The following is a 26,016-nucleotide window of genomic DNA, read 5'->3' as shown; positions in this document are numbered from 1 at the left end:
GATTGTGCAAGTTCCCCCACTTAAAATGATGACAGAGGTCAGTAATTTGCACCAGAGGTACACTTCAACTGTGAGAGACAGAATGTGAAAAAAAAATCCATGAATTCACATGGTAGGATTTGTAAAGAATTTATTCGTAAATCAGGGTGGAAAATAAGTATTTGGTCACCTCAAACAAGGAAAATCCCTGGCTCTCACAGACCTGTAACGTCTTCTGTAAGAAGCTTTTCTGTCCCCCACTCGTTACCTGTATGAATGGCACCTGTTTGACCTCATCATCTGTATAAAAGACACCTGTCCACAGCCTCAACCAGTCAGACTCCAAACTCCGCCATGGCCAAGACCAAAGAGCTTTCGAAGGACACCAGGAAAAGAATTGTAGACCTGCACCAGACTGGGAAGAGTGAATCTACAATAGGCAAGCAGCTTGGTGTGAAAAAATCAACTGTGGGAGCAATCATCAGAAAATGGAAGACATACAAGACCACTGATAATCTCCCTCGATCTGGGGCTCCACGCAAGATCTCATCCCGTGGGGTCAAAATGATCACGAGAACGGTGAGCAAAGATCCCAGAACCACACGGGGGGACCTGGTGAATGACCTGCAGAGAGCTGGGACCAAAGTAACAAAGGTCACCATCAGTAACACACTACAACGGCAGGGAATCAAATCCCGCAGTGCCAGACGTGTTCCGCTGCTGAAGCCAGTGCCAGGCCCGTCTGAAGTTTGCCAGAGAGCACATGGATGATACAGCAGAGGATTGGGAGAATGTCATGTGGTCAGATGAAACCAAAGTAGAACTTTTTGGTATAAACTCAACTCGTCGTGTTTGGAGGAAGAAGAATACGGAGTTGCATCCCAAGAACACCATACCTACTGTGAAGCATGGGGGTGGAAACATCATGCTATGGGGCTGTTTTTCTGCCAAGGGGACAGGACGACTGATCCGTGTTAAGGACAGAATGAATGGGGCCAAGTATCGTGAGATTTTGAGCCAAAACCTCCTTCCATCAGTGAGAACTTTGAAGATGAAACAAGGCTGGGTCTTCCAACATGACAATGATCCAAAACACACCGCCCGGGCAACAAAGGAGTGGCTCCGTAAGAAGCATTTGAAAGTCCTGGAGTGGCCTAGCCAGTCTCCAGACCTCAACCCCATAGAAAATCTGTGGCGGGAGTTGAAAGTCCGTGTTGCTCGGCGACAGCCCCAAAACATCACTGCTCTTGAGAAGATCTGCATGGAGGAATGGGCCAAAATACCAGCTACTGTGTGTGCAAACCTGGTAAAGACCTATAGTAAACGTTTGACCTCTGTTATTGCCAACAAAGGTTATGTTACAAAGTATTGAGTTGTATTTTTGTTATTGACCAAATACTTATTTTCCACCCTGATTTACGAATAAATTCTTTACAAATCCTACCATGTGAATTCATGGATTTTTTTTTTTCACATTCTGTCTCTCACAGTTGAAGTGTACCTCTGGTGCAAATTACTGACCTCTGTCATCATTTTAAGTGGGGGAACTTGCACAATCGGTGGCTGACTAAATACTTTTTTGCCCCACTGTAATTACTATGCACTTAATGCAGACATATTATTAAAATTTAGGCTGTAATGGTTGTATTGATGTATAGCAACTTGAAATGCTCCAAAAAATGGCTCCAAAGCATGTAAAAATATAATATAAGCTCTGGCGGACTTGGTTCTATGGTAGGTCTTAAAGGGTTAAAAATATACACTCTGTATTGCGTCATATAGAGCCAAGAAAAAACAGCCTGAAGCCTGAGCTTCTGGCTCACAGCGATTACTTTCATATGAATGTTTGTGGATAGAAAGTGAAACATTTTGAAACATTTGTAAAGGTTTCAGAAAACTTTCAAACTTTTTGCTCCTAAAAAATGTATTTGCTTCTTGCAGGCGAGCCTTGGCCATGGATGGCACGTGTACAGGGGAGCATGGAGTGGGTTTAGGAAAAAGGGCGCTGCTGTGCGAGGAGATGGGGCCTGTGGGCATCCAGGTCATGCAGAGTCTCAAGGACGCCCTCGACCCAAACAACCTGATGAATCCTGGGAAAATCCTGCAGCGAGAAGAGCCATGAGCAGCGTGTCCATCTGAGTGATTACATCATCAGAGTGAAGTTTGTGGACGCACTTCTGTTAAAGGAGCACAAGTGGTTTAGAGTGAGCAAACATATGAAATCATTGAAGCAGTGATTTACAAATTCAGCGAAATCAAGAAAGCTACACGTGTTTTTTTTTTTTATGAGATTTCTCACGAATGTTCCTACATGCACCAGAAAACCTGACTCTTAGAAAATGATGAGTGTTAATAAAATCCTTTTTGCTAACTCCAAATCTGAGTTTTTAAGGAAGACCTGGTTTGTTGTTGCAGATTAGCATGCATTATGTAAAGATTATCTTCCACAGATCCTTTCTTTTTGTGTCATTAAAATTAATGTCTAACATGTGGAATCACTCCAAGTGCTGTTGAACCCTTTTTATTGTCTGCTGAATACATTTCATTGAAACTAGACACTACAGTTTATTATGCTTTTGCTTTTGTAAACACTTTACCTAACTGCAGATGAGCATTTTGACACGGGACTCCATTATTCTGATTTGCATTGCTGTTTAAAGAGTATCTAGAGTTCAGCGACTATATGTTGTATACTTTAAATAAATCACAGTATGCAATGGTTTCAGTGAAATCCTTGACCATGATGACCTACATAAAGAAAAGCTGCTAGTAAAAGAAAGAAATCTGTCAGTGCGACGGTTTGGGGATCAACTACGACTCGAGTTACAGAAAATTACAGAAAAAGTTCCACGGCTAATTGGCCAGACTGTCCTGTGATTATAAAACTGAACGTTTTTGTTAATTCACAGAATGTAATGTAGGATGAATGTCCATGGGTGAGGTCTGCATCAGCAGGAAAAGCTGAAAAACCTGTTAAGATATATTTAAAAGTCCAAAATCGTTGCCCTCTTTCACATTTTTCAAAGCTATACAGTGGGACAGATCCATCTTTGACGACCTGATTCTAGGCCCCAGGCCTTATCTTTGACCCCCCTGATATAGGTTGTCAGGAGGTCATTAATAGGGATGGGTTTAGGTTTTATCCGATACCGGTGCCAAACCGGTACTTTTGAAACGGTGCCGGTGTTTAAACGGTGCTCAAACCGGTGCTTAAAGAATGGAGAACACAAAATTGGTCCAAAAACCTCTCATGTTCAGCTGTTTTTTTGTAAAAAGATAACAATGTTAGCCTTTTCTGCAGCTATAGGGGATTTATGGTATCACTCTTGGCTGGAAGCAGTGCTTAATCAATGGAAAAAACACAAACTTTGTCCAAAAACCTCTCATGTTTAACTGTTTTCCACTTTTTCTTTGGTCATTTTAGCCTTTTTGGCCAGGGTGAAGGGAGTATCTGCCATCAAACAAGAAGACAGCCGCATGTAACTACGACAGTGTTTGCTAGTTCACCTTACATGCATTAATGTAATAACGTGGTTAGCCTACTCAACGTAAATTACACACGAACAACATTAAGCTACTCACGCAGAGAAGAACGGCTGCTGCTGCATCATCATCCTCATCATTTCTGCTACACTGGCAGGGCTAGGGGCCAGGACTCTCCTCTTCGGGTTTTTGGGGGATGTTGCTAACTCCGGGTCGATAACAGGCACCACACCCGCAGTAGATGTGCTCGATGTGAGGTCTCGCAGCAAGCTATCAAATATGGCACATTTCTCGGCTTAAAAAAACGCTATGCGTCGCCAGGTGTTTCATGGGATTTGAGGTGTTACCTCCTTTGACAGTATCACAGTATCAGCTTAAAGCACTTGTTGCAGGCTGCTGAGTTTGCATCTTTTGCTGTGAAGTACAACCAGACTTTTGACCGCTTCGCCTTGGGCATTTTAATCTGTAGCTCTGCTCTAAAAGAACGTACGTACCTGGACCCGCCTACTATCCCCGGAAACGTAAAATGATTGGCTAGAATCTAAAGTGTATGACATCTCAGGGGAAAAAAGCACCGAAATGTGGCTGCTTTTCGGTCTGGTTACTGCCGTTTCCCTAGTCATTAATGACAAAAGTACAGTAACTTCTAATAATTTGGAGCGCTGCATTTGAGCTCTACAAAGTTGGCTATTGTTAAGAAGCTACATAAAAGTGAGAAAAGCAAACGTGTTAGCTTTTCAGCATGTTAAATTCATCTCACTGTCCGCTAACCAGGCAGCTTTCAAGGAAGCGAGCAAACTTCAAGTAATTTAAATTGCCATCATTTGGATTCACTGCGTTTTATGTCACAAACCATTAAACAAGAAAATTATCAGAGCCAAATGAACCTTCAGGCTTGTTTGTACCTGGATTTCTTCCTTCTGTCTGTGATGAAGCAACGCTCTACACCACCACACGGTGTCAGCGGTGCATCCTTGAGAGACAAACCTGCAGCGTGTCAGCCAGAAGATCAAAATAAAATGCTCACTTCTGCCTCGGCAGCTTTGTAACTATTGTTTTCCCAGCTTGCAGCCACTAACTGAACATTAAGAAAGACGTGAAGAGCACTAACACACTCGCACAGCCACTGAGCTACAATCAAATCTCCTTTTAAATAAAAACACTGTGTGACTTTGTTATAGCTCACTCTGAGTTCTGTTTATTTTATTCTTAGTGATTTGCATAGCTGTTTAAGCAGTCTACAGTTCAGTGACTATTTCCTGCAGCCTTTCTAATAAGTCATATTTGTTTTCAGTGAAATCCTTAATGATGGTTCAGGAGGCCTTTAAAAAAGATGCATTGAAACTTATAATTAATAACAACCACAAAGAGACCATGCATTCATTTAAAAAGACAAAAGAAGAAAATAAATAAGTGCAATATACATTCTAAAGTTATATTTCACGTGGGTTTGAAAAAAATCCACACATGCAAAAGAAAAATGCTATTTTCTCCCCCTTTTTCCTGAAAAAAATATACAAATATAGCACAAATGGTAATGTAACAAATTTACAAATTTGTTACAAAGGTAACAAATGGTAATCCAGATTTCACACCTCTGTTAAGTGGCCTTTTATGACTAAACTAACTAATGATGATATGTTGAGAATGTTATTAAGGGTGTTAATGAATCCTTTACTTCATTGGGGTATTTTTGGTAATCCACTCATTGAGAGTTATGGTTTAGTTATACTTTAATAAACAGATTTTTGACTCAGATTCTTCACAGCTGCGGACCAAACATGTCAAATTTGTTAACATTAAATAAAGTTAGAAGTCACGTTTCCTTTATAAATGTATTAAATGTATATGGGCAACTTGTTAAAAGGTGGCACTAAAATTTTCTTGGTTATGGATTCGCTGGAACTATTAAAAAGAAAACTGGCTGAGAACCTGCTTACACTGTGTTTTTGTGAGCTTGATTTTTGTTTTTATTATACTAGTGCAGTGTGTGTGTGTGAGAGAGAGAGAAGCAAGGGAAGCATTTTAGTTTTACTAACAAGTTGATTTCTTATCCTCTGTGTCAAAAAGCAGTTTTTCCTCTTCTCATTTGTACTTCCTGTGTGGAGTGTACTTCCTTATTTTACATTCTGTGTGCTGCTGTCTGTTATCAGTGTTACTAAGATCTCATGTTAAACCTCTACACCAGTGATTTCCACTCATTTTGGGCCTTTTATCCAGACCTGTCATATTAGTATAATCACCAACACACTGCTCATGTTTCAGTGTTTTATATTTATCTAACATGGCTCATTATCCAAAAACCCATGTTGTTATTTTCTTGCTTTGTTATTATATACTTTACATTTACTTAACTGTTTTTACATTTTGAATGCTGTCATCATAACTGTTTTAATCGTCTATCCATTACCTTTACGAGCATTAATACTGAAAATCAAAACTACATGTGAATTAAATATTTCATGTCTAACTGACAAATTGAGCCTATCACAGCAGCTGTGATGGGATGAGACGTGGGGCTATTCTGAAATTAATCAAATAAATAAATAAAAATCTTTTTTTCTTTGGAAGAAAATAAATTTTACATTTATATTTATTATTTCTGTATGTTGTTCTGGTTCCCATATTCCTTCAATTTGCAGGGTCTGGACAGCAGCCTTTGTAATGTTATAGAACATTCAGGTTTTTAATCTTCCTCTAAGATTTCTCAGTGTTTTATTATAAATGTTTGACTTTAAGCCCTAAAAAACATTTCCTTCTACCCAGTTTTTTTTAATTATTGTGAGTTCATGTGGAGCCCTCACAGTTTGTGTTGTACATGTACAATGACAATAAAGGGCTATTGTAGTCTATATTATTCTTTTATCTAGAACAGTCACAATATGTCATCATAACTTGGCGCCTTTAGATAATTATTTATTAATAGTAGCTAACTATTACCACTGTTTCTTTAACAATGTATTCATTAGCCTGATTTAATAATGTGGCCTGTATTTTGACCTTTGCCCCTCGTTTCAGAGATTTTTTACTTTAACCTGTAGTTTTGTTTTTATCCCTTATTCCACTATTTTGCAACGGTGTTTTGAATCAGCTGGAGCTGATTGTGTGTGTCTGGCTTTGTGTGTGTTTACATGCCTGTGGAGCAGAGAGGGATCCATTTATAGGCTTGCTGTCATTATAGCGGGATAGATTAACACCTACTGTACTGTAAGTACTCAACAATAGCTTACCTTATTGGGTAGTAAACCCAAGAAGGCTGCACGAGTCTGACTTTGTTTTACTGTGGAAGAACAAAGAGCCAAGGAGAATATAACCAGCCTAATTACACACAGACACACACATGCAGGATTAAACGGAGCAGGCTTAATCCCAAACCAAACATGGTCACCAGTGATCCCAATAACTTAGCATACAGGATGGTGGCAAAATCTGTGAACAGCCTGGTAATGACATCAGTGTGCAGGACTAAAGACTTAAGGCCTGACCTTGTGGGGCAGCAGCAGAGGAGCATCGATGCAGAAGAAAAGGGGTTAATTAATGTTTTAATTAAGAGTTTAATCTGAGAGGGGATTCACCAACCCTTCAGATATATTCCCAGAATGTTTTAATCCAGACTCTTTAAGACCTGTGACTGTTTATATACAGTGCTTTCCTCCTCAGTGCATCACTGTAAACGATAGTTTTATAATGGTGAACACAAAAATATGATATACAGCTCTGGAGTTGTAAAAACAATAGAGTTCAAAGTTTTGACAAACAAGGACTCCCCTTCATAAACCTCAAAGTGGTTCGGTCCACATCCTGCTGCAGCTTTTACCTTGCAAAGGTGAACTGAAAGGATGTCAGTGGAATTAAACATATTAATGCTGCTGTACGGACTTTATTCTGCAGGTCAGCCCACCATGAAAATCATCAGAACTTAAAGACTTGACTGGATTTTTTAAAATCATTTTCAGACTGTTTCGTGACATTTTTTGATTTCTCATATAGTTATTCCTCAATTCGTCCAAAATCCAGCACCACGATAACCATAAAGTGTCTGATAATGTAGAAACTTCATAGCTAGAGCCGATATATCTGTGACAGGACAGATACTGGACGATAACTAACGAGCGATCTGTCAGAGCAGTTTAAAATTATTGTCTTTGTGTATTTTTATGTCAGTTCTTTTGTTTCCTTTGTTTGTTTGCTTTTTCTTTCGGCTACCTGGTGCGTTCCCCCTCCACCACCGTCACACCTGTCCTGTCCTAAAATGCCCCATAATCCAACATGTGAAAAAGAAAGAAAGAAAAACAGGCCAATCCCATGTCGGGGAATTAGAAACGGCGTGCATCTGTCTCCCATACTGTCTGTATTTATGATCCGAGCCTGCGCCTGCGCGCGTCCATTGTCTGGCCAGCAGCAGCAGCAGCGGCTGAGGCGGAGCGGAGAGGAGCGGAGCGCCGATCTGAGCGCAGGGGAGCGGCTTCACTGTGACCCCGATCTCCGGGGGGTGGGAAAAAAAGCGAGCCCACCAGACCGGACGGACGACGTCATTTATTTGTGTGTGTGCGCGCTTGTGTGTGTCAGAGACAGACCGTCGTTTTGCTGGCGGTCAGACAGACAGCAACAGTTGTCACGATGTCTGAGATCAGATGAGGGCAGAGCAGCGGAGGGAACACTGCGGCGCTGCTGTGATCCGGGCCGGCCGCCTGCGATGAGACAGCCGCGTTAACCAGCCGGGACAGCAGGGCAGCAGCGCGGCGCGCGCATCTGTTCGCGGAGCGCGGATTTCGGCGTCAGTCAAACGCTCTCCGCTCGTTCCTCCCGGTGGTGTGTGCGGGTGAGGTGAATCCAGACGTCAGGGCTGGCTCATGTTCCGCTCAGCAGGGAAACGGGCTGTTGCGTCTGCGGAGAGTCAGAGCTGACGAGCCTGCCGACACACACGGACGGATAGGCAGGCAGGCAGGCCGACAGACAGACAGGAGCGAGGGGAGGGGGGCACAGCCTGCCCTCTGCGGATCGAGCCGAGCCCCCTCCTGTACCCACCCAGAACCCCCACCCACTCCTCTCCCCGATTTGGATGGGGGGAAAGCAGAGCACGGCGGGGCGGCCCCGGGGTGCTTTTCCCGGTGTCTCTACGGATGACAGCGCGGTGCCACCCTCGGCCCACTTTGGTCACTACCGGCCGAGCGGCACCATGGGCCTGCGGAGCCGCTCGGTGAGCTCCGTGGCTGGGATGGGCATCGAACACAGTCCCGCCGTGCCCTTCGGCTTCTACACCCCAAGAGGTACGGACTCGGATCGAGCCGGAGGGGGGTCAGGGGGCACTACCGCGGCCCCTCACGGGACCGGCTACCAGGACACTGGGGGCGGAGGGCACCACACGGACGGGGTGCTGTATCTGGGGTCCCGGGGGTCGCTGGCTGACACCTTGCCCCTGCACATCGCACCCCGCTGGTTCAGCGCGCACAGCGGTAAGGTCTGCAGGCTACACACACACACACACACACACACACACACACACACACACACACACACACACACACACACACACACACACTGTTAACCAGCAGATATTCGGGGGACGGCTGACGGATTAATCATCACACAAAAACGCACGAACACATTCCCACGGACACCTGCTCCTACTGCCAGACACCTACCTTGTTTACCTGCAGGTAGGCTGCTGAGCGACACCAATGCGGTGCCCATAAATTTCACCGCAATCACGGGGAAGTTAAGCCCGAGGACGCACTCAGAAACAAGCAGAAAGGAGGCTTTTGTCTGAGAAAAATAAGAAAATAAGACTGCCCTGTATGGAAAACATGTTGTGCTTCACGTTCTCTCCGCTGGCTGTAGGAGGAAAAAAAACTGGGGCACTGGATGAATTTCTTTCTGCAAGAAACTGGAGATGTCGATGTTTCATCATTGGTGATGAAATGTGTTTAAAGCTCATTTCTGTGTGCGGATGTTTTGGCGAGAACATAGTCACCGCTGCGCCGTCTGCGTAGGTCATTGCTTGTTGTGTGAAATGACTCTAATAAGCCTGTTGCCAAATCTGGCTGGGTCAATTAGCCCAGCGATTATAGGGGAGAGAGGGAGGGAGGATGGGGGGGGAGGAAGGGCTGAGAGGGCTGTTCATGCTCATCATCGGCTTACCACCCTGCACAATATGTCTGTGTGCGCCTGAACACAGCTGCACACTCACAGGTATATGTAGGGCTGATGTCGGGCGCCTCCTCACACTCAGTGAATATCAGTTTGGCTGTTTCCCGTGGCGCTTAGAAGGAACAGCAGCACTTCAGAGACGAAAAGAGAATCAGCTGGCACATAAATCTGATCCTTCTGAAATCTTAGAGAGTCATTTGCACTTAGAAATGCTAATTTCACGGCTTTCGGTGGTGTTAAAACACAATTTATTGTTATCATCATTATTATTTTACAGCTGGTCATGTAACATTATAAGCTGTGTAGACCTGCCATGTCAAACTCATCTGAGTTTATGACCAAATCACATTGGTTATACATGGTTTATGACCATATATAACAAATGTGATTTCAGTTGATTAGTAGTATGAACTGCATAAGTCATCTTTTTTAAATACAAGTACAAACGTCTCGGGGTTTAGTGAGCCAACCTTACCCACCAGAAACAACGCTTAGCCACATATCCATCTTTGGATGTAGTATAACTTTGTGTATTTAAATATTTAATAAGTAATTGAGGAACCTTATAAACACTGTCTTCTCTCCATTACACAAAGCAGCCTCCGCCTGGTCCCCAGGCTCTCATTATCAGCGCTCTGACCGGCTCATGGAAAGAGAATAACAAGTTGGTTGTCAGTATATATGTTGTTTGCACCTGGCTCCAATGTGCTCTCATATCAGTGTGAACAGATAACCAGGTTGGAGGATCGGAGTGTAAAACCGGAGAAATGAGCAAAAATATGTAAATATTTAACAGACAGGAAGCAGAAGCATGGTCACGGCTGAACAACCTTTGATTTTCAGCAGATCTATTGGGTTTCTGTAGAGTTCACCAAGTTTAGCTTATGACTCACACCAGTACATTCACCATTACAATAAAGAATGGGAGGATTACTGAAGGGCCTGCTGTGCACAAGGCTAAGGGGAACATAGGTCCATTAGTCCGCCACAAAAAACCACAAAGAGATCCAAAGTGTCCATAAAGAGATGCAAAATCACTGGAGAAAGGAGAAACAAAACAACCATAAACATAAAGTTATGCAAACATACAAAACGTCAATAAAGAGACTGTGCATAATAGCCACAGAGAGAAATAAGATGTCCATAATGAGATGCAAAATAACCATAAAGATATGCAAAGAGATCATAGACACAAAGCGAATGCACAGAAAAATAAAACGCCCACAGCTGCAAATAAGCTCAAAATAGAGATGCAAAGCATCAATACAGAAAGTAGAAACAGTTACAAAGATATGGACAATAAATATAAAGAGATGCAAAAAAGCTTCAAACATACAAAATGCACATAGAGAAGGCAGAAATCGAGATAGAGAGATGGAGAGTATTTAAAAAGAGATGCATGACAGCTACAAACTTCCATAACACAATGCAACGTGACTCTGAAGAGATGCAGGGTAGATGCAAAGAGCTGCAGAAACATGCAAAATTATCCGAGTCATAAAACAGCTCCAACTACAAAACGGCAGAAAAAGTGACACGAAGGTTGCAAACGAGCTACAAAGAGATGGACAACTGTTACAAAGACACACAAAATAATATTAAAGAGATGCAAAACAACCATAAAAAGAAGCATCAAAAAAAAATTGAAAAAGATTACAAAGAGGTGTAAAACGGCCAAAGGAGAGGCTAAAAACTCTACAGAGAAAAATGACCAGATTGGGTCAAATTTAATATGTGCTCCACATCAGTCCTAAAGCCTCAGGAGCTTTTGGGCAATCAGGCTTCTATGGAACATCGACAAAGAGACAAAGTGATCATGAAACACCTATCAAGAGGAAAAATGACTGCAAAGAAGTGTATTTTTTGCACACAACTTACTATTTGCACATCCTCGAAAAGAAAATAGCAAAGTCCAGTATAAAAGTGGCACCTCATATATTTCATTTGTGTCATATACTATATATTTATAATTAGAGCTATTTGTATCTATTAGAGCTCTTTTGCTATATTTGGTAACTTTGTAATTTGTGGTATTATTTAATGTAGTTTAGTTAGTTACTGTTCTTACTGTCTTGCAACTACCACATAATTTCCTGGGATTCTTATAAACAGTATGATCGTGCCATATTTCAGCTATATGTAACAAAAACTCTCAGAAACATCAATGAAATTATATAAAATTCTTACTATAACTGCAAAGATAACGTCAGATTTGTCGTATATGTGATAAAGTACATTTTTGTTCTGGTGATTGGAGAAACATGTGGGAACCCCTTCTACTGCTGTGGTGGTTTCATATGGGTGTGGTCTGAACTGGTTCTTTTGGGCTAATATGGTGAAGCTAATGGTATATCACAGGAATAAAAAAAAATTAAGGCAAGCAGGAATTTGAAAAAACTGTTTTTCCAGGAGGACACGACTGACTGTAGTCATTGTGTCTGTGGAAGAAGTTCGCATCAGTCTGTTGTCAGCTTTGGGATTTGTGTGCAGTCAAGCATGGAGGAAGATAAGCTTACAATGTACGGTCTATAGCATGTGAGGAAGGAAAATGTCACCGTTTTAATGCTGTAATAAAAAAACTGGTTGCTTTTGTAGCGAGTTTTGTCATTTTTCATCCGTCTACGCTTTAGCACGGCTTTTGGTTTATAACTTTTCTCGGCTGGGTTTTATTCTGGGGAGCGGTGTTTTTCTTGGCTGCTTTTAGAACCACAATAGAGCTGTGTCAGAAAATCCAGGACCCTCATTTATTTCCACTGCGAGCGCACAGTGGGGTGCCACCGCAAAGGGCCCCGGCAAGAAAACACCCGTAATCTGTCAGAAAAAGTCCACCCCGGTTCAAAATGATCAGCGTCACTGAAGTTTCACCGTCAGCCAAAACCATACGTGAAACTGTCTGTATTTAATAGACAAGATCAAAAGATCACTGTCGCCTGCTTTTTTAGCTTTTATTCTCACTTATTCATTGACCTGAAAATCTTTGGTCACAACTTGTTTTCAAAGCTTAGCAGGAACTATTTTGTCAGGTGGGAATTTGCGTTTATTCCCGTTGTGCACAGATGCTTTATGTAATCACGCAGCTCGGAAACTGTTACACTGTCGTTCTGATCAGGACTCTCATCAGACCACATCCTAAAGTTCAATTAAGCTGTTAGCACGTAGCATCATGCTACATAATACTATAGTCCTAGTAGTGTAACTACATAACATTATTTTGCACAGTATGATTTATTTTCTTCCTTTCTCTGCACATTTATTACCAAAAGCCTTGAACCGTTCCAGCAATCAAAAGAACTGCCCTTGAAATCCGACAGCGTAAAGGATTTATTACTCTAATTACCTGAGGTCGACCCCATCTAGCAGATTCTCTTTCTTTGGAAACAGCAGGGTGACAAAAACATCACAATTAAATCTTAATGTTCAAAGCAGTACGTCTCACCTTGCTGTCTGTAATCAAAGGCCTCACACGCAGCCGCTGGTCTTTAGGGAAAAATGGCTGTGACTGGTTGGCGCGTGGCTGAAGGTTGCTGCCATTAATTTGGTACTAAAGAGGTGTACAAGGCTGCCTGCAGATTGCTGCAGTTGGCAGCAGTCAGTATGGAAAATGACAACATGTCTGCTACTCTGCAAGCAGTTTGAAACCTCTTAAAAGTGTGAAAGCAGAAACTGAGAAGTTTGCTTTTGAAAATAAAAGTTCCGCCTTTTCAAATGCATTGGTTGCAGCGGTGCAGCACGCTCTTTGCAGCAACCACTTGGCAACTGGTTGGGGAGTGGAATATGTGTTTTTTCTTAGTGGCCGGTGTTTGCTGTGTCTGTAGTCTTCCTGTTTCTGCACCTTTGGGCTCATCTGCCTCCATCAAACCCAATCCCAACATCCTCTCTGTCACGATAAACGCTCTGCCCATCCTTCTTCTGTTCTATTCTAGGCAAAAGACAATACAACTGAATTTTGACAAGCCTCTGTGTGTATTTAAAAACTACTGTCAGGGAGGCGCAGTTACAACATAGTGACGGGAAAACATGTTTTATCAACTCACCATATTGCTCATGTATCTGTTTTACAGCTCAAATTTAGGAAGGAAAATATTTAAATATAAAGTTTATGGTATACACTATTTATTTATTGACATGACAGCAATGATTGCTGCTGGGAATGCTAATTTAAAGTGTTATCAGAACAAGTCTGCAGCTCCCCCAGGGGGCAGCTCCCAGCTGTGAGCGCGGTGTAGAGCTTTGGGTTTTTCCTGCAGGCTGTCACTCTAAATGTTTAGAGCTGCTTCTACAGTATTACATACAGTCTGGGAAGCACATGGATCCAAGCTAGGATTACCCCGCACTCGTTTTTATAAGTAAAAAGCTGCGCCCATCACGTCCTCGTGTTTGGACACAGGTTTTTACTTATTTGTGGCGCTATCGCTAAATTGAGTTAGTCGTTATCAGTGTTGGTCAAGTTACTTAAAAAAAGTAATCAGTAACTAATTACTGATTACTTCCCCCAAAAAGTAATCCCGTTACTTTACCGATTACTTATTTTCAAAAGTAATTAATTACTTAGTTACTTAGTTACTTTTTAAAAACACGATTTACAACCTGAATAGGTGATAAAGCGATAGATCTTTCAGCCCAATTCTGCTTTTTCTGCATAATCCATCATACAAAATGTAATCAAATGGAAAAGTCTCTTTTTAAAACTTGTTTTATTAGTTTTAATCTTTTAACTTTATGCATCAAGCAAAAATTTAATTATATGCAACATTCTCTGACTGGAAGAAATTAGTTTAGCATTTAAACCTATTTTCTGCACATTCCAGCACATAAAATAAAATATTTTGTGTGTTTACACTCAGTCTTTCAAATAGATGCAAGTAAAACACAGCAGAAAATAAATAAAGTCAAAGACTAGCGGTCCTGTTGCTCTATTTTCACCTGTAAAGCAGGAGTGGGGTAGGCGGAGGTTTACCCTGGTGCAGGTGTGCAGCAGCGGTCAGTGGAAGAATCCACGAGTTTCTCTGTGAGTTTCCCATCACGTCGTAGCTACTCGGTGCTTGCTCGGAAGTTTAGGGGTTTTTTCGCTGTAAAAAGAAGTTTTCTTCCCACGCACAACGGACACTAATGTTTTTGTCACTTTTTATGGAATCAAACTCAAAGTAAGGTCAGTACTTCCACGCTTTAAACGCTGCACGCTCATACTCTCTCCTGCACTCGATATATGATCCATTGTTGATCTGCACACAGCTGTTGTCACGAACGTCGCGCTCGCTTACGTCACTGTCATGAGACATTCTCGCAAAAAAAATCACGGTTTTAGTAACGCAGTAACGCAGCGTTCCTACGGGAAAGTAAAGGTAATCTAATTACCGTTTTTGCAATAGTAATCCCTTACTTTACTCGTTACTTGAAAAAAGTAATCGGATTACAGTAATGCGTTACTGCCCATCTCTGGTCGTTATTAAAATGAACTAGTTGTGTCAATTTTCTCAAATTGCAATTTCACGTCATTGTTAGCTTTGCTAAGTTTCCTCTCACACTGACATCGACCTCACAAACTCTGTTGTTGTGATTTTCTGCTATATAAATAAAGCTGAATTAAAAAGATTGTGATGCAGGTGAAAAGTAGCAGTTCTGACAGAACATGAGTCACTTTGTTTTGATTTTGTGGACAAATATGGACAAAAGAGTAATTTTTAAAGTAAAAATAACGCAGTGCAGGAGCAGCAGAAATATATATATATAGTTTTCATGGTGTGTGACTGTCGGCTGATCTCGTCAGACTGATTTGCTCCATTACGAAATCACCAAGTTATGTCAAACTCCGTGCAGCATCAGCTCATGTACATGTTCTGCTGGATTCCTTCAAACACACTTTATGATCCTTCAGCGATGATTTAAAAACAATCTTTCCAAAAAAACAGGGGAACTCTTAAATACCAGAGCAGATAAAAATACTCACACTTCAAACGAATGCTCATTTGTGGCTTTTGTGGACCATGAAAATGCCACATTTCTTGGTAAAATGGATCACTTAAATTTTTTTATTATGAAGCCTAATTGTAGCATTACACAGATGCAATAATAAAATGGGCTTTGAATGAATATCTCCTGCAAATCAGGTCTGTTTAGGAGTCTGAGACAAAAACATAAGGGGAAAAGCTAAGGTGCGACTTGGAAAAGCTCGATCGAGTTCACCAGACCGGACCGACCATCTTTTTAAAACAGACAGTTCATGATTTGTTTGTTGCTCTCCATGAATCTGCTGTCAGATTTGCTGTATAGACGTTGCTGAAGTACAAGAGAACGTTTGAAGACACTACGGTGCCCCTGTGCCAGTGCAACAGGATTAATGGTTAATACTGATGTAAATGTAAGAATCCTTCCACAGATTCCTTGAATCACTTGCCTCTTTTTATATGAGGGCTCTGCTTTACCACATTTGGAAGCTCATTTGAAGTTTGGGCTCCTTGTACAAATGTCCAGAGATGCAGATGTCATCATTATTTTACAAAATAGCCAAAGACAGCGCTGGGATGTCCTCTCGGTCCTTTTAGCTACTTAGATAAGTCACCTTTTTTATTACAAGGACAAAAATGTCTGTGCGCCACCTCTACTACCTTTGGTATCAACCTGGGACTGAAGTAGCAATCCTCACGTTGTCCCTCTAAGGATATAGGAATTTATTTTACTTATGTATTAATCACATTATTTTATTGTATGATGCCTTGGTGCCACTGGATTTTAACAAGTCTCACACTCACACAGTAAGACAAATGGTGGGGGTCTAGTAAGGAAGTTGGGGGAAGCAGACCACTCCACAGTCTTTTGTCTCTTCGAGGACTCTGGGAGGTAGCAAGTGAACCTTAAGGTGTGAAACAGCTGTGTACTGCCTTTTGTTCCTGGAGAAGGTATTGAACTGAGAGCCATGTTAGACTCGGGGAGACTCTGCTGACCGTCTGCCCCGCGGTCATGCAGGCTCTCCACAAGCTTGGTTGTCTGTTCTTTGTGTGTTTGGATTAATGAATGTTAGCTACCGCTCACCGCTCGTCTCGTATCTATACGTCTACAAATCCTTGTTTTATCCTTCGATGAAAACACATCTGCTGTGGAAAATGTCTGTTAATCAGACAGGCTACACGTGCCTCCATCCCTTTGCCCTTGGGAGGTCGGTGTGTGTTTGTGAACACGGTAGAGAGCGAGCGCAGGGGGAGAGCAACGCCAGCCTCAAAATCATCATCACAAGGGAGAACAGATTGTGTCTTTGAAATTCAAGTAAAGGCCAGTGATAACGCAAAAGTGTGTGTGTGTGTGTGCGCTGAGCTATTCAGATGCTAAGAGATCCAGGCTAATGTTTATCACGACACAGTCCAGTACGAGCTTTGCAATTGCATTTTAATGTAACCTCGCCTCACGTCTTCAAGATCGCGTTAGGTTGCTTCATCCTCGCGTCCATGTTCGGTCCCCAGCAGGTGGAGGTCAAACAGGCCACACGCTGAGCCGCATCACGTGGCTTCTGCTTGAGTCTGGATTTGGGGATTTTTACAACGTTCATTCATGTTTTTGCAGCAGCTTCATCTCACTAGCCCTCGGCTGACAGAACACATGGCAACGGGCATCTGTGCGAGTCGGACCCCACAGCGAGGAACTGCTGTGTTGTGTCTGCAGCGGGTATTTGGATATTCAGTAACAAGCGGTGTGATGAAGTGTTTCATGTTTAAAGAAGAAGTGATCCTGCAAACTTCAAAGCAGATTTTGATAGCTGTTTAATGGCTTCATACATTTAAAAATAGCTCAAAAGTGCTTATAATATCGGCTTTTCTCAATCAATATTTGTGGAGTTGGATTTTAGGTCATTCAAACATGTCACAGATCACCTTTTTGATGTTTTATAGTCTGATTAAGGTTGGATTTTAGGAAGATGCTAAGCCATGTATGCATGTACAATACAGTTACAATAATTTAAAATTCAACAATGGATAATAATTAGTTTTTTTTCATGTGAAAAGTGCAAAGTGTTGCATAAGTTAGCACGGATACAATTTGAATATTAATATTTAAGTAAGTAAGTTGGGGAAAAATGCATTTTGTGTTCACTCCGATGTATCCAATGCAGGAAACGGTTTTGTATGGACATAAAAATGTGGCCTGCAAAAGTTAAGTAACAGAAACCAGTCTTGTTTCATAACACATGTGTTTTTTTCTGCTTTGCTTTGGTCTTGTATGTAAAAGGCTTTCTTCAGTTCTTAATTGCTTTCATTACTTCCAACGTTCCACATCTGCTGCCAGTGAGAAGCATGAAAGGCCGAACAGTTTGAAAAGGGTTTGAACTTGGAGACCTTCCTTTAATGCTGGACTGTCTGTAATTAATATGTCAAAAAAAAAACAGACAGATGTAACAGAATGGCGAGGCCAGAAGAGAGGCACGCCAGAGTGAATGAATCATTAAAGGAAACGGACAGAAAAGAATAAATCTGTTCATTGTTGTGAGATGTTAGCGTGATGTAACTGAAGGACATAGCAGAGAGACAGAGCAGGAAATGTTGTGACGAATAAAGACAGTTTAACTATTCAGTCCCCATTGCTCTCATCTGTGTACTATAGCGGTAGCGCAACTAAAACCCAAGTTATGACATCCATAAACGCCGATATTGAATCTGAAATTGGTGGAGAATTTTGAACTTGAATTAGGTGTAGTGCAAAAAAGTTTCAATTCAATTCAATTCAATTCAATTTTATTTATATAGCGCCAAATCACAACAAAAGTCGCCTCAAGGCGCTTCAAGAAAAACCCAACAAACATATGACCCCCTATGAGCAAGCACTTTGGCGACAGTGGGAAGGAAAAACTCCCTTTTAACAGGAAGAAACCTCCAGCAGAACCAGGCTCAGGGAGGGGCGGGGCCATCTGCTGCGACCGGTTGGGGTGAATGCAGTTAGCAAAATATAGCCTACTAATATTTAGCTAAAAGGTAGGCTACTGATAAAAAGCTTCCGGTTGTTGTTCTTGTTGCTAGCAGGAAAATGTAGAGTGCCCTCTGGTGGACAAGTCGTGCGACGTAAACACTCAGAGCATGGATGAAATCCTTACTTTTTAAATTAGAATTTGTCAGCTATTATAAATATTGATACTGATGGATGTTTGTGGAGGAGCGTGGGGATAGTTATAACATTTCTTAACATCTTTTAATAATAACAGTAATTAATTAGTCATACAATTAATTAACTAGACCCCCCAACCCTGAACTGGATAAGCAGAAGAAAATGGATGAGGCTCTGTTAGGATGTTGGTGGTCTTTATCTACTCGACTGACATAGATAGGTTAGAACCGTCTCCACTCAAAGCAAATTCAAAGACTTTATTTGAAGTTTGGTCAGGCACAGGTGTACAAGAAAATTTGGAAATCTCTCAGACTGACTTCACAGTACAGCCTAGCGCTTTGGTGAGCCTTTTATTATTGCATCCATCAGTCAGAGTCACAGTCATCCGTAGACCAACAGGCCTCCCCTCTACCCTCCTGCCTCTTTATCGGCATAGCCTTTCAATACAGCATCAGTGCTTAATCAATACACCATTTGCACTCTTTTTCTGACCAGCAAGTTTAATCCCTGCCGGCTCTGACTGCAAATTCCCCAGCGGTAAATGGCAAGTGGAAAAGCATTTCTAATGCTTGATTACATCGCCTGCTTGAACAGAACCGGGCAGAAAACAATGGAACAAACTCAGTACAATCAGAGGCCTTTGCAGATGCTTCACTAATGTCCACAGAGGGGGTCATTTGCCCATTTCATAACCTTCATAACCTTGCTCCTCCATATCTATCCGATCGTCTCCATACATACTCGCCCCTTCGTACACTCCGCTCTTCTTCAGCTTCCCTTCTGTCAGTTCCACCTGCTCGTCTGACTACCATTGGACTCTGGTAGAGCCTTTAGTTGTTCTGCCCCAAGACTTTGGATGCACTTCCACTTGCTCTACGGTCTCACCACTTTTAAATCACTACTCAAATCCCATCTGTTTAGAATTGCATACACCTGATCTGTCTTAGGCCATTTTTTACCTTGCTCAGTTTTTATATTTGCTTTTATACTTTTATGACTGTTTATGTCTAAATTTTATCTACCATGTTTGCTATATATACATTTTTCTTATGTTTTTTATGGTCTGTTTACGTGTTACTGTAAGGTGACCTTGAGAGTCTGAAAGGCGCCTATAAATAAAATGTATTATTATTATTATTATTATTATTATTATTATTATTATTTCTTACAGGGAAGAGCAGAAGTGATGAGCTGGCTGCTTATTTGAAGAATACTTTTAAGTAATTTGAATTACTGGAGTGCTGAGCTCAATAAGACTTTTATATCGGCATCCACATTTTTTGGATGTAAATTTGTCGTGTAACATATAAACAAACCAAATGGTTTGCTTTTTTGTAAAAAAAAAAAAATGTGTCGTTTTAAAAAATTGAGTCAATGTGAAGCGATGATGAGCTGGTCCCGATTTTTCTACACAAGAAATAAATGAAATGAAGATTCTGGGTTTAGCCAATCCTCCAGAGAAGGCAGCAGCAGGGAGCATTTCTTACATATTTCAGGATGTCAGTGAGGCAGTTTGAGCTCGTGTTGACAGAGTTGGGACCACATCTGTGTGTCTGAGGTACAACAGTGTTATTTTACTATTTCTATATCATTTGAAAATTCACTACCAGTGTGTGTTTTGAGCTACCTCTGCCCTTGATGCCAAATGGAGCGATCTGATTGGTCATATGGAGCTTGATCCAAAAAAAATAAAAAAAAATCTGAAAATTTGTCCTGTAAAATTATGTTTTTGGTTTGAACAGCTCCATTAAGAACAGGTGAGTAAAAAATATTTTTCACAAATTTTGTCTGGTGGTCTGCTGTGTAAAACCTTTACTAATATATTCATTGCCAGGGACGTCCCCATCTTTATATGGAACACATTCGATTATCTAATGCGAGCTAGCCAGTGTTGGTCAAGTTACTTGAAAAAAGTAATCAGTAACTAATTACTGATTACTTCCCCCAAAAAGTAATCCCGTTACTTTACTGATTACTTATTTTAAAAAGTAATTAATTACTTAGTTACTTAGTTACTTTTTAAAAACACGATTTACAGCCTGAATAGGTGATAAAGTGATAGATCTTTCAGCCCAATTCTACTTTTTCTGCATAATCATCATACAAAATGTAATCAAATGGAAAAGTCTCTTTTTAAAACTTGTTTTATTAGTTTTAATCTTTTAACTTTATGCATCAAGCAAAAATTTAATTATATGCAACATTCTCTGACTGGAAGAAATTAGTTTAACATTTAAACCTATTTTCTGCACATTCCAGCACATAAAATATTTTTTTTGTGTGTGTTTACACTCAGTCTTTCAAATAGATGCAAGTAAAACACAGCAGAAAATAAATAAAGTCAAAGACTAGCGGTCCTGTTGCTCTATTTTCACCTGTAAAGCAGGAGTGGGGTAGGCGGAGGTTTACCCTGGTGCAGGTGTGCCGCAGCGGTCAGTGGAAGAATCCACGAGTTTCTCTGTGAGTTTCCCATTACGTCGTAGCTACTCGGTGCTTGCTCGGAAGTTTAGGGGTTTTTTCGCTGTAAAAAGAAGTTTTCTTCCCACGCACAACGGACACTAATGTTTTTGTCACTTTTTATGGAATCAAACTCAAAGTAAGGTCAGTACTTCCACGCTTTAAACGCTGCACGCTCATACTCTCTCTGCACTCGATATATGATCCATTGTTGATCTGCACACAGCTGTTGTCACGAACGTCGCACTCGCTTACATCACTGTCATGAGACATTCTCGCAAAAAAAATCACGGTTTTAGTAACGCAGTAACGCAGCGTTCCTACGGGAAAGTAACGGTAATCTAATTACCGTTTTTGCGATAGTAATCCCTTACTTTACTCGTTACTTGAAAAAAGTAATCGGATTACAGTAACGCGTTACAAGTAACGCATTACTGCCCATCTCTGTAGCTAGCTAAGCAAATAACGTGAAAATGCAAAAGTAATTTTGATGATTTAAAATTAGATTTATTTGACGTATAGTAACAAGTGAAAGCTGCAGAGTTTGATCCTTAGAGGAGACACAAGTCAGTTTGAGGTTGCGTCAGGAAGAGCAGCTAGCGTAAAAATGGCAGGACAGAAGAATAAGACATTGCAATCATATAGTTTATGCTAAAACGCACACCTGGAGCGTACAGGCCTCTTAGTAGCCCAACTGTAAAGAAATTCTACTTGCAAATCTCACACTGGGTTTAGTATCTAAACTGCTTCAGCCTGCATAAAGTTTCTAGTGCCTCTGCTGCTTTGCAACCCACCTCCACCTCACCTCCTTTGTTTTGTGCTAGTTAAGCTGTTTCGGATTCAACAGATGTTGATGTCACTGATGCCAGAGGAGGTCTTATGCACCTCTTCTCTAATCTATTAGCTCTTTGAACAAGCGCCACACTTACAAACAGAACTTCAGTAATGTACATTCATACTATATTGGTCCTGACAGGATTATATTCCCTGTTATTGTTGACCATTAACAATAGCTCTGTGCTGTTCATATGCAGAGTTATTAAGTATGAAATAAAGGTTTGTAAACTTGTGCCCAAATCAGTGAGTGCAGAAGTCCATGGGCAGAGGAAAAACACAATTTCACACTTCCACAAGCACACATACTGCAAAAATGCTATTGCACTGTTATACACACTCATAATAGACACAAACACAGGAAAACAAAGCTTTTCTCTCTCTCTCTCACACACACACACACACACACACTCAATGTCTCTCTCAGCTGGCCTAAACCAGGCTAGAGGATGACTCTTTTCGCGACGCTGCATGTAATCTCCTGCCTCAGAGTTCACTCACCCATCTGAAATACAAAGCAATTACTCAGCAACCCCATCATTTCCTCTGACCCCTCTGCCCAGCCCCCCTCCCTGCACTCATCTCATGAGTGGATGTCTGCGTGCTATTGTTCTTAGATTACAGGCACATACGCGAAGCTGTTGCCTTTATGGAGAGGTGCTTTTTCATTTAAACGTGATAAGCAGAAACATGCACACAACCGTTCCAAGACCCGCTCTCAGATTAGACTAATAGGAAAGGTATTGAAAAAATAGGCGTGGCAACAGCAGAGAAGCATTTCCTACAGTCCGATCTGATTTGAGTTTTCACTCTAAGAAATACAAATTTTATTTGTAGTTTTTCTTGAATAGAATTTTTATTTCCTGTCTATAATAAAACACAGACTAATTTAGTATTTGTAAATAAAAACTGAATGACAGCATATCTGTCTTTATCTTACATGTTTCCCACCTCTGTGTGGGGGGGTGTTGGGGGCGGAGCTTCTTACAGACACGTGTCAGACACAGGTGGCTGTCTGCTTCATCTCTTCATCCTCCGTGAGTCACAAACTGCTTTGTTTGTACAGTTGGGGCCTTTTCGGAGCATTTTAATGAAATGATCTGAAATATTCTGGTGTTGCTGTGTGGAACAGACCACAGTGAATGAAATTATGGTATTTCTTTAGTCTGTGTGCAGCAGTAGATAACAGGTACATGCAGAACTTTATGTTTTTGTGGTATTGTGGAGGTATGTAATAACGACAGGAGAGGTCTCAGTGTCTCAGTCACTCCAACTTTATTAACTAACTCTCAGAACATCACATATAGTTAGCGCCAAAATCTCCACCCCAGCACTTCCCTTCAACTTGGGTGTGAGTGGAGCCACCTGGTGGTCCGCCACACATACCCCCCCCCCCCCCCCCCCCCTGAACACACAGTTAGGTCTTTATTCAGTCCAGGACCCTGGGCCTAAGCAAACGGCCCGAACGACTGAACCTGGGAGGGAGAGAACAGGCAGAGGAAGGTCCATCCTGTGAACGAGGCTGGTGAAGGCGAGCAGGAAAGGCAGAAGTGACGCCGGTGGTCCGGGGGTAGTCCTGGGGGGAAAACCAGAGTCTGTCAACCCCATCGAAGGAGGGCGCCAGGAGGGGCCTGGGCCGGCACTACATTACTGTCTGGAAGAACATATAGTTAGCGCCAAAATCTCCACCCCAGCACTTCCCTTCAACTTGGGTGTGAGTGGAGCCACCTGGTGGTCCGCCACAGTATTGTGTTATCTGCACCAACATGTAAGCAACAGATCCATGATTGGACTTGTTAACTATGCCAGGTAATTCTTTCACTTGTCCTCTCAGTGTGGTCACCTGCCAACCAACAAACCAGCCCTGCAGTTGGTTTGTTGGTTAAAATAGGATGATTCTGATTGGCGGAGGCATGAGGAGAGGAGACGACACACTAGCTAATTATCAGCCACTGTGTGAGACTCACAGGCGATCGTGGCTCAAGAGTTGGAAGTTCGTCTTGTAATCGGAAGGTTGCTGGTTTGAGCCCCGGCTTGGACAGTCTTGGTCGTTGTGTCCTTTAGCAAAACACTTCACCCGTTGCCTACTGGTGGTGGTCAGAGGGCCCGGTGGCGCCAGTGTCCGGCAGCCTCGCCTCTGTCAGTGCGCCCCAGGGTGGCTGTGGCTACAATGTAGCTACCATCACGAATGTGTGGATGACTGGTTGTGTAAAGCGCTTTGGGGTCCTTGGGGACTAGTAAAGTGCTATACAAATACAGGCCATTTACCATTTTACCATTTCAAATACGTCACTTTGTTCCACAGAAGAAATATTATTTCTCAGATTAATATGCTGTGCTTGCACAGCTCCTCTATATGGGCAAAAGTATTGGGGCAAATCTTTCCCTCTTAGATATTCCACGATCAACTGTGAGTGCTATTATTCCAAAGGGAAACCATTGAGGACCCACAGAGTGTTGACGCTGAGTGCTGAGTTTAAAGACCTCCAAACCTCCTCTGACAATAACATCAGCACATCATTTTGATCTTGGAGCATCATGGGATGGATTTGCATGAACGAGGAGCTCCTGTAGGTGTAAAGTGTCGGTGCCCAAGCATTTTTTCCACAGTGGAACAATCCTGTTGCCGTGTGCGGTGCAGCAGTTACAGTTATGAAGGCGACAGCTCATGAACCGCTCACCGTCAGTCAGCCAAAAACCAGCCGATTCTGTTCAGAGGCCACTCTGTCGGAGTGATAGTTAAGATTAATATCCAGGTATGTAACATGCAGCATGTCTTATTTCTCCCCTTACAACTGTGGCAAAGCTAACTTATTGTTGTTTTTCTTACATAAGAGAAAGAAATTCAGTTTCTCTGACTAAACTCATATATTAAAGAAAACAAATGGTTATGTAATAACTCCTATATTGTTTTAAAAGGCAAATGAGCTGAAAAAAAAAAATGAAACGAGGAAGCAAGTAAATGATGAAACAGATTTACAAGGATACAGACAACAGTTTGAGGGCTTTGTGTTTTTATTTTTACTAAATTTACAAAGAATTGCAGTTTGGGTTAAATGGTTCTTTAACATAAGATGCGAGAAATGACCAAGAAAAGACAAAATAATCACACATGTACTGGTAGCGACAACAGAGAGTCCCAAAATGACCATAAAGACACAAAAAGCAACCATAAAGAGACACACAAAGACACCCTGGGTGGTGAAAGTGGCACAAAAGCACACATAGACACAACATAAATGAATAAGAAAGAAAAAATAAAGAAACAAAAGCAAACTGAAAAAGTTGGAAATATGATTTTCTGTAATGGGTTTAGATTCTACGAGGCAAAAGGGAGTATTTCTATAATAACACAAAATGCATAAAAATGTGCAATAACACAACAAAGGAGAGTGCAGGTTGAGTCTGGTAGACAGTGAGATTAGACGCTGCTGCTCGGGCCGGTGCTTGCATCATCACGTTCAGGATTTGGAGGGATGAAAAGATGCAGATTATTGACAAGTGTATAACGGCGTCCGTACTCTGACACATGGATATGAAAATCTGTGAAGTGCGACTTTAAACACTAAAATAAATCAGTGCAGATCCTCCCACACATGCTTGCAGCAGCGCACGCAAACAAATAAAAACACCACCCGCTGATGCGCGGCGTACGTGGGACTCAATCAGAGCTGCTGCCGTCCGTGCGATCGGTGAGCTGTGGCTGGATTTCACAGCAGAGGGTTTCAGGAACACGGGGATGGGGGGGAACATCTGTGCCGCTGAACCGTATGGTTGCGGGATTCGAGAATATAGGTCAGCACTGCAATTTATTTCTGTTTCCTCTGCCGCGCTCTCGCACACACTTCCCATCTTTCCTTGTCTCTTTCCTCTCTGTTAACTCAGCACACTGAATTCTCAGAGGAGGTTTGTAAGGACACACACAGACACACACAAATGCACACACACACAGACACACACCTACACACAGACACACACAGACACTCTGCATACATGCAAGGACAGAATGAGATGACGGGGAATGAA

The 26,016-nt window shown here is 41.7% G+C and overlaps 2 protein-coding genes across 2 annotated transcripts in view; both read left to right on the top strand.

The window, feature by feature from the left end:
* ldhd (lactate dehydrogenase D) overlaps positions 1-2,698 on the top strand; it is a 57,110-nt gene extending 54,412 nt beyond the window's left edge. Inside the window, exon 11 of the mRNA XM_087844145.1 lies at positions 1,921-2,698. Coding sequence (XP_087700271.1) covers positions 1,921-2,101 — 181 coding nt within the window. The 3' untranslated portion in view covers positions 2,102-2,698. The remainder of the gene's footprint in view (positions 1-1,920) is intronic.
* Positions 2,699-7,838: 5,140 nt separating this feature from the next.
* Positions 7,839-26,016, top strand: part of znrf1 (zinc and ring finger 1) — an 85,631-nt gene continuing 67,453 nt past the window's right edge. The window contains exon 1 of the mRNA XM_006805374.3: positions 7,839-8,918. Within this exon, the coding sequence (XP_006805437.1) occupies positions 8,525-8,918 (394 nt within the window). The 5' untranslated portion in view covers positions 7,839-8,524. The remainder of the gene's footprint in view (positions 8,919-26,016) is intronic.

Source organism: Neolamprologus brichardi, chromosome 7 (assembly GCF_056152115.1).
Source record: "Neolamprologus brichardi isolate AB-2024 chromosome 7, ASM5615211v1, whole genome shotgun sequence".
In the NCBI taxonomy this organism is placed as follows: Eukaryota; Metazoa; Chordata; class Actinopteri; order Cichliformes; family Cichlidae; genus Neolamprologus; species Neolamprologus brichardi.
Note: the sequence above shows the minus strand (reverse complement) of the source record. Positions and strands in the feature narration are given on the sequence as shown.